General features: G+C 36.1%; 2 protein-coding genes across 2 annotated transcripts in view; one reads left to right on the forward strand and one right to left on the reverse strand.

Annotated features, from left to right (window-relative positions):
• Positions 1 to 1,286: 1,286 nt before the first annotated feature.
• On the reverse strand, positions 1,287 to 8,642 carry LOC144445789 (uridylate-specific endoribonuclease B-like). The gene is made up of 7 exons (XM_078135428.1): positions 8,349 to 8,642; positions 6,274 to 6,418; positions 5,711 to 5,833; positions 5,321 to 5,456; positions 4,301 to 4,500; positions 2,899 to 3,122; positions 1,287 to 1,508 (listed from the first exon to the last, which is right to left on the reverse strand). Exons 1-7 carry the CDS (start codon positions 8,640 to 8,642, stop codon positions 1,287 to 1,289), a joined length of 1,344 nt encoding a protein of 447 aa, XP_077991554.1.
• A 138-nt stretch (positions 8,643 to 8,780) lies between these two features.
• LOC144445790 (uridylate-specific endoribonuclease-like) overlaps positions 8,781 to 9,405 on the forward strand; it is a 5,761-nt gene continuing 5,136 nt past the window's right edge. The window contains exon 1 of the mRNA XM_078135429.1: positions 8,781 to 8,835. Coding sequence (XP_077991555.1) covers positions 8,781 to 8,835 — 55 coding nt within the window. The remainder of the gene's footprint in view (positions 8,836 to 9,405) is intronic.

Genomic DNA, 9,405 nt, shown 5'->3' on the forward strand with positions numbered 1-9,405 from the left:
ACATAACTAACTTGGTTTCTGTCTAGGCATTATAAATATAACGCTAACGCTAAACTATAGAAGCACCTTTACTTCAAAGTGTGGAGTCACGATGGTCAAATGGTTCGAGTGGCCAGCTTGGAATCTGCACGTTGCAGATTCAAGTTCCATCACTGCTGTTTGTTTCTGAATGGCTAAAGTCCTTGAACAAGATTTCAACTACATTTGTGCTTCACTCAACCCATCTCTGTATAATTGGGAACCTGGTAGGATATAGTTTGCATTGTAAATGCTTTATTTAATAATTTCATATGCTTATAAAGGCTGCAATGGATTATATGCTCCCCAGGGAGTTGAAATATCAAAGGCTGTCGTGCCACTATAGATCTGTGCCCTGGGTAATAATTGTAAAGCGCTTTGAGCAGTGTGGGAAAGCACGATGTAAAAACTAACATTATTATTATTATTATATCTGGTCCCTGACACAGCCATGCTGCTACCAACAAACATTAGATAGAAGCTGTTTGCATTCAAACACACCATGGTTTACAGAAAATCACACTCAGTATCAGGGACAAGTCCAACGTGACTGTTATTCATATATTATTTATGTCCATTGGAATACATTGCATGAAAATACATTATATTTTAAAATATATCACTACAAACCGAGGTTTACAATATTTTGCTACAAGATCTCTGACATGACTCCACCTCTGGTTTGATCTGATGATGCAGTCTTTGCTAATGTCTAAGAACACCAGTAACAGGAAAGGGAGAAATCTGAAGAAAAAAAAACTGGCATAGCTTCCAATATATTATACCATTGATGGTGAACCTGGTAAAATTATAGGGAACTCAGGTAGATTTTACTTACTGTACTGCCCTTAAACAAACACACTGGTAGGGAACCCTGGTAAAATGACTAGGGAACTCGGGTACATTTTACCTACTTACCACAATTAACAAAAACACTGGTAGGGAACCCTTGTAAAATGACTGGGGAACTCAGGTACATTTTACCTACTTCACTACCTTTAACAAAAACATTGATGGAGGAATGGATTTACAAGAGTGATATTTATACAACTATATATTTTTTAATAACTGAAATCTAGCAAGCAAATTTATACTGAATTTCAAGTTTTACGTTTGTCAAATTACAGGAAGAACATTTCTGGATAAAACCAGATGGTAATATGAGAGAATATCGGCTATTAGATATGCAGTGCCAACCCAGGTGGTAATGTAAGAGGGCCTATGCTATTGGATAGGCACTGTCAACCCAGGTGTTAATATAGTAAGGCCTATGCTATTGGATAGGCAGTACCAACCCAGGTCCCCTTTTCATCCCAGGTTTGAACACGCGTGCTGGTACCAGCCAAAGTGAAACTACATTGACTGTTTGGTCTTTCCTTGAAGCAAACGGTGAATATTCCCATTTCAAATTCTGGACTTCTTCCAATCCACATGGAAGTGATTTCTTTCATGAAGCTATCCCAGTCGAATTGTACACCCATAATGTCCGGCTGGAAAATGATTTTAAAAACAGAATTAGTCAACAAACTAGCTAAAATGAGTTCCTACAAATTATGTCATTGGAAATAAATTAGTATGTTGTGACTGAATGAAAATGTCACTAGCTTTTCTTGTGAAACATTGGGCAATGATGCCTTATCATAGAAGGCTATAGTCATGACCACACATCTACTCTAATAGCTTTTGTGAACAGCACCCCTAGTGGCCAAACTTCATGATCTTTTGTTTTTCTGAAAACCAGAATATGGCACACTAGATTGTTACTTGCCACTCTTATGACCTGAAGTAGGGACATTCTGTAATTGTTACAAAAATGTGGTTCTATTTTCTGAACTAATTTCAGATACAGGGTACTATAACAATGTTTGTATCTGTAGGCAATGAAAACTCAAACCAAAATCAAAAATACCCAAACTGAAAATAGCTAACTTGTGAGATGCATGTACATCTGTTACCAAGGCTCTTTTACACTGGTCCAATCATGCAAGCAATTCCCAAGTTTACAACAACCCCCCCCCCCCCCAAAAAAAAATACTTTACTTCTAGGTGACTGAATAGAGACTGGATTTAAAAGACATTTGTGGCAACGAAAAAATACTAAAGTGTTTGTGATATGTTAGATATGATTTCATTTTGATGATTGGCCCTAAGGTCAAGGTCTTAAAAGAATGTTTGCCCCTAATAATATGGGAGTAAACACCTGACTGGAGTCTATGCATTACAATTATCGAGTTATGTGGTAAATATTGATATTTGACCTCAAATATAGCCACCATTCATTCAAATTTGCATATGTTATTTCAAAGATTACATGTATACTAGTATGTCTAATATAATATATGACATTTGTGCCAGGTTTTATTGAAGTAGGGAACTTGCAATCCAGACTGAGCATGCTCAGATGCAAAGGACTATGGGATTATCTGTGGTTATCATAATACCTAATCTTGAGTTGCCGATAAAATAAACCTCCCACAATTGTCAGGGTGACTATGAATTGATCATTTGCGGTTAAAAACAATGTAATATCATTGTTTACAATACTGATTGATCACATTTCCCATGATGCAACATTCAACATGGCGGGTTTGCAAGTTCCCTATCGGATATTGCATGTTACAGAAATGACATTACAGATGGACGTAGCCCATTATAAAAGTTTCCCCTTCAGGGGAATAAATATTGAAATTGTAACTGGCTGGCCATAGCCCATTGTAATAGTTTCCCATTCGGGGGAGTAAGTATTGGAAGTGTAACAAAGCTAGTAGAGATGGACAAGAACTCAGTGTTAGTGTACCAAATTCTAACTTGATCCAAAATGTTTGAATTTATGGTTGAGTGTAGATTAGTTAATGCATGGCAAAGCGCACATCATTTTACCTGGACATCAGAGATCCACCCATAGTAGTCAGCCGTCTTGTCAAGTTCTTCAAAATAAAACTGTACCCAATTATGGAATCCAGTCACTGCACCGTTCTTGAATTCACCGACAAAGACATGCTCAAATCCTGATGAATCTATTGGACCACTGGATCTAGTGTACATCTCAAACCAAATCTTTTTCAAATCATCTTTGAATGTTTTCTCATCTGGACTTGCAAGACCTACAGCAAGATAAGGAAAATTCCATTTAAAACATACCCAAGTTGCCAGTTTGGTTCATGTGTTGTTATTTTTCATCAGCCAATACATGGGTAGAGGAAGATATATATGTCTTGTCTTTTGAATGTCAGAAAACAGCTATCAAGTGTTTAAAAAAGATGAAAATGTGAATGTATGAAATATGAGAGAAAGGGGGTAATTCAAAATTATAACATTCAGCTTCCAAAATTAATAGTTTGTAAGGTACAAAATTCGTGCCATGCTATATTTATTTATTGATTACACGTAACAAAACCCTGGGGATTTGTTAAAGGTACAAATAAAATAAAATTGGGAAAAAGAAATTCATTATAATAACACTTATAGGTTTTTCAAAAGTAACATTACACATATAGATCTAGAAGCCTAGGGTTGAACAACACAGTGACAGATATTACAGTTTAGCTTCCAACACCTTTGCTTCTCTTTGACCAAATTTATCCATGAACATTTCTTTTCTTGAACTCTAACCTATACTCGTACATGTAACTCTAACCTATACTCGTACATGTAACTCTAACCTATACTTGTACATGCAACTCTAACCTATACTCGTACATGTAACTCTAACCTATACTCGTACATGTAACTCTAACCTATACTCGTACATGTAACTCTAACCTATACTCGTACATGTAACTCTAACCTATACTCGTACATGTTATATGTCACATTATCTATAATCCTGAAAACACATCCTGAGTCATGTGTCTGTGATAACAGCATTAATTTCTACATAATGAAACACATCTCGGATCACAAGTGACAGTGATACAAACATCGCAAGTCACAAGTGTCTGTGGGTCAAAGCATTCTACATAATAAAACATGTCTCGGATCACAAGTGACAGTGATACAAACATCGCAAGTCACAAGTGTCTGTGGTCAAAGCATTCTACATAATGAAACACGTCTCGGATCACAAGTGACAGTGATACAAACATCACAAGTCACAAGTGTCTGTGGTCAAAGCATTCTACATAATGAAACATGTCTTGGATCACAAGTGACAGTGATAGAAACATAGCAAGTCACAAGTGTCTGTGGTCTATTAAGCATTCTACATAATGAAGCACATCTCAGATCACAAGTGTTAGTTTCTCTACATAATGAAATGTCGCAAGTGTCTGTGAGTACAAACCTTTGTCAACCAAATATTCATGGGCTTTTCGCATGGGATACGTTGTCATTATTTCATCAAGGAAGATGTCTTCTTCAAGGAGTTCTTCAGATGTGATGTCCTCGGATTGTCCTGTATGTGGGTAGTAGTTATCCAACAAACTAACAAACTGAGAAAATGTCTTTCTATTCAGAATGTCGGCGTCGAAGTAAGAGATGAAGCTGTAAAAAGAGAACAAACATCATTTGAAAATGTGTACTGTAGCCTCTTTTCTGTCGAGATACATCGTATTAGTTAGCTCTCGTATTCTCCGCGCTAGGAGGCACGACCTGCTATAACGATGTAGCCCGACGTATAACGATGTATCCCGATAGCACAGTAAACAGGCTCAAAAGTGCGAATCGAAACTAAAATGGCACAGTCTGTTACTGAATTCCCTATTCTTAACATGTCAATTCAGGGTATCAATTTGAGAGTGACATGTAATGGCTACTCATATAGGCTGCATAGTAGCTACATACTAAACTCAAATCGGCAATATCATAGTTTTCCCATATAATAAACACATATTCTACAGCCATATTAGATTTGGTGGCCATATTGGATTCTACGGCCATATTGGATTCTACGGCCATATTGGATTATACGGCCATATTGGATTCTAAAACGACTAAATTTTGATGTCATTTTGACCTCTATTTCAAAAATGTGTACGATGATCCAAGACATTAATTATTTCTTCCACAAATGTATTGTTCCTATGTCATCTCTGGGCCGCCGTAGGATGTTTTCTTGAACAACTTAAAGCAAACGATTAAATATGATTATCTGAAAATAGGTTGATGTTTTCTTGAACAACTTAAAGCAAAAGTTTAACTATCTCCAAGTACTGATGATAGTAAGTGGTAAATAAATGCTGCCTTATTGTAAATACTTCTTTGATGGCTTATGGTATTCGGCTAGCCTTGTACGCTTCACTTCGTACTTTTCGTTTCGTTTTGTTTCGCCGAATACCATAAGCCATCTTTGACCTGTACTCACTCATTTGGGGACAGGTCCTCATAGGCTTTTCTATCCGATATATATTCTTGTTTATTTATCTGGACATCACTTCCAACTATGGCTGTGTTCCAGTCTCCATACCACATCTCATTGGCTAGACGAGATAAGTCATCACCTTAAAACAAACAAACGTGCATCTCACTTAGCTCGTCCAAATATTCAAATAATCTCTCTCTTAACTTAACTCGTTCAAATATTCAAATAATCTCTCTCTTAACTTAACTCGTTCAAATATTCAAATAATCTCTCTCTCTCTCTCTCTCTCTCTCTCTCTCTCTCTCTCTCTCTCTCTCTCTCTCAATCTCTCAATCTCTCCCTTCCTCTGTACATCTAATAGATATAATTATAGTCACCGCAGGAATTACTTACCTGTACATATGTGGTTATAGTCACTACAGCAGTTACCTGCACCGGAGCATGCATTATCACAATGACACGTGTCTCTATTATCATACGCCTCACCACAGCGATTTACACACGAACTGGGGGCGTCTATAAAATAACCCGACAAAAATGAGAATATATGAACTACTAATCAACCTGGTGAATATTCATGAGAGATATTTACACTGAAGGAATAACATAGACGTTGGCGAGAATAAACGTCAATGGGAGTAAGCACTTAGGAGTAATGAATATTCAATTGTGTAGCCGACCACACCTCTTTTACGGCACCGCACGCCTCTTTTACGACACCGTCCAAGAAGCACCATTGATATCTCGCAGTGGAAAAAATATCAGCTCTTGTTTGCAAGAATTTCTTTTAGCGCCGTGACGCGTGACGTAATACAAATGTAAAGTGCAATAATGTGTAATTGTCATCATCATTGTCAACAACTGTAGACGGTTTGATTTGTAACAAGTGAAGAAGAGGTGCAAGAAAATAAGGATAAAAAAAGGATAAATCGAAAATGGTGAAGAGGTGTACTTACTTGAACATCTGGCCTCACCATGGTAGTCAGAACAACAATTACCAAAACTATTACACAGAGTATTACAATGACAGGGATCTCCGGAATTGAATGCTTCGTTACAGCGTCCTACACAACTGTTAGGATCTGAAATATGAATACCATTAGATAGTTATAACCCCATATCACTTTTGTAGCTAGTGTGTACTTCGGAATGAAATTCCTCTTCTTAGATCGTTGTGCTGATTTAACAGTTCCGCTTGCTAGACACGACCAAGTTTATACAAATGATGAAATAATATCACTTATTTTTTAGTGAAAACTTCGAAACTATTTATAAAAACCTCAAAAACAATAGATAACGTTTTCAACTATTGTAGCTAACCACCCAAAACCATCTTGTACCCCTTAAAAGGCTACCTTGGATTATTAAGATTATAAGCTAGCTGTGAAACCGCGGGTTTTTTGGCAGCACTATACAAAAAGTCAGTCCATAATATAATAGAAGGTTACCTGTAGACCTTATTCAGATAACACTAATGTGGGACTCGGGATTGAAACATAGCATATTATGAAAGAAAAAAATAAAGACAACTAACTTACTACTTTCAACGAAAGCAATACAGATTAACGATAATGCAACCAATCGTAGCATTATGACTTTAGTCCGTTCGACAGGATACCAACAACAAAACTCTGGAACTTAAGTTTTAAAATGAGGCTTCGAATGAAACTATGTGAAATTTCAACAACCAAACAGCTAAATAAATAAATATCCAAACAAGATAAATATTCAAATGTGCACATCTTTATCGCTGGAGATGACACTTCACTGCACGGCGTTTTCATGAACACCACATGAAACTAGTTCAGATACGTAACTGCAAATAAGCCTGTTTTTTTTAGCTCTTGTATGTGCTACAATCATCTACAGTCACTGTAACGGCTTTATTTATTAGACAGATGTTAATGGTCAAGTTTAACAAATAACGAAACTTCGTGAGGTTAGCAACATCTATCCTACCAAAGCGATTTTGATTCAACCTCAGGAGCTTATATACAGTATCATTAACGCCTGCAAGCAATTGCTAGTCTAGAATTCTAAACTGGTACTGTACCAGTTTAGAATTCTAGACTAGCAATTGCAAGCAATATGTACATTTGATTTGTATTACACGCCATTACCCCTAACATTTTAACAACGTGAAAAAATCTGTTTGCTATAATTTTTTATTGATTCGCGAACATTTTAATCTCGATGAATCGCGGGTGTGTTACACGTTTAAATAACCACTCATCAGTGTAATTACGTATGATGAGTATATCTAAGGACACACCCTTCTTTTAAACCATACGAGATATCGTGTGAATCACAAGCAGACACACAGGTTTTTAGTGATAACTGTGACAAGATAATTTATTTCAAATATTTTATATCTCTATCAAAGCTATCAGTTTGTGTGTTCGCTTTATAAAGAATTTGTTTGAAACAACGTCGTGACGAGTCTAACACTGTGACAGAGTACCAGTCATTTTTATGAAAAAAAAGAGAGAAAATAATGAGATTTTCTAACAGTCATTTCATTCTATCGTTGTAAATTATTACTTACCCTTTTACGGCAATGTTATTTCACGTTCGTGACCTGTCGAGGATTTTTTTATTTACGTCAGCGGAAAATATTGGCTTTCTAAAACTGCCAAGTTTTTATTCTGTATTCTAAAACAAAGATATTTTATTTTTTAGTGATATTATGTTTAATTAACTTAAATAGAATACACGAGTTACTATATATTTCAATGTGTAAAATTAAGACAAATCCCCGATAAATCCAAAAATATATAAGCTTATCTTGAAGGTTTTTATATCTACGTCAAGTTTTTGAATAGCAAATGTCAGAATATTTTTAAATATTCTAAGTTCTCTCCAAAATATATTATTCCATCTTGACTGCCATGGAGACTGCAATAAAGTCATTGGTTAAATTTTGGTGTAAACCGTTTCAGACTCCAATGAAGACGAGATATGTAAGGGTAGATCAAATCTTGAAGTCGGACAGCAAGCTGGGATTCCCGATCCTGTCCGGTCAAAACTTTACTTTAGGGTTTGTACAAGTTACAGACTTGGAATGATCCAGACGTAGCCTGTTTACTGTGTTGTCAAGATACACCTTTAGCTGGTCGTACCTCCTAGCCCTTGTATCTCTGAGGTAGGAGATACGACCAGCTATAGAGCCAACGATGCATCTCGGCAGCACAGTAAACAGACTATCCAAGACAAGGTTCTGTCCCAGTTCGACGTTTGAGCTAATCTCCACCAATTTGTTCACATGTCCATCATTATGTCCATATCTGTTTTTGCCATCAGTAAATTTATGTGGGTAATCAATCATGTTATCAACACCACATACATACAGTCAAATAAATGAACGTCAGTCGTTTTTGTTATATATTCACTAGTATAATTCGTTACTTACAAATAGATCTCTGATTTGTAGGAACACTTGGGGCTTTGTGAAGAAGACGTCAAAATGATAAAAATTGGATTTCTTGCCCTCGTCTGTCTGGCAGTGGTTTCTGCTCAAGGTAAGAACATATATGTATATAATGACTTCCAACTTGTTTTTAAAACAGTAACATATACCACGAAGGATCCATATGTTTTATAATTGTGGTTTGTTGGGATAGGCCACATATTCTTTGTATAATATATTACATACAGTTTTAAAATGTTGGTAGGTTGGTACTTCCATACAGTAAATCACGGTTAAACTTATTTTGAAACACATGACGGGACATGGATCCAATGAATGAAAGTATTCGATCCACATATAAGGAGACTGCAATACACGTACGCGTACAGTAAAATGCAATGCGATAAAGTACAATAAAGTACAGTACAGCACAGCACAGTACAGTACAGTACAGTACAGTAGTCATTGGACTACAATGGAAAACGATACAATATACACAAAACAGTACAATATACAATACAATACACAAATGACACAATGCAGTACAAAACAATGCAATGCAATACAATTCAATATAGTGCAATACGATACAATACAATGCATTACATTACAATACAATCTAGTGCAATGCAATGCAATACAATGCAATACAATACAATACACAATAGACACAATGCATACG

This window comes from Glandiceps talaboti, chromosome 14, assembly GCF_964340395.1.
Source record: "Glandiceps talaboti chromosome 14, keGlaTala1.1, whole genome shotgun sequence".
Taxonomy (NCBI): domain Eukaryota; kingdom Metazoa; phylum Hemichordata; class Enteropneusta; family Spengelidae; genus Glandiceps; species Glandiceps talaboti.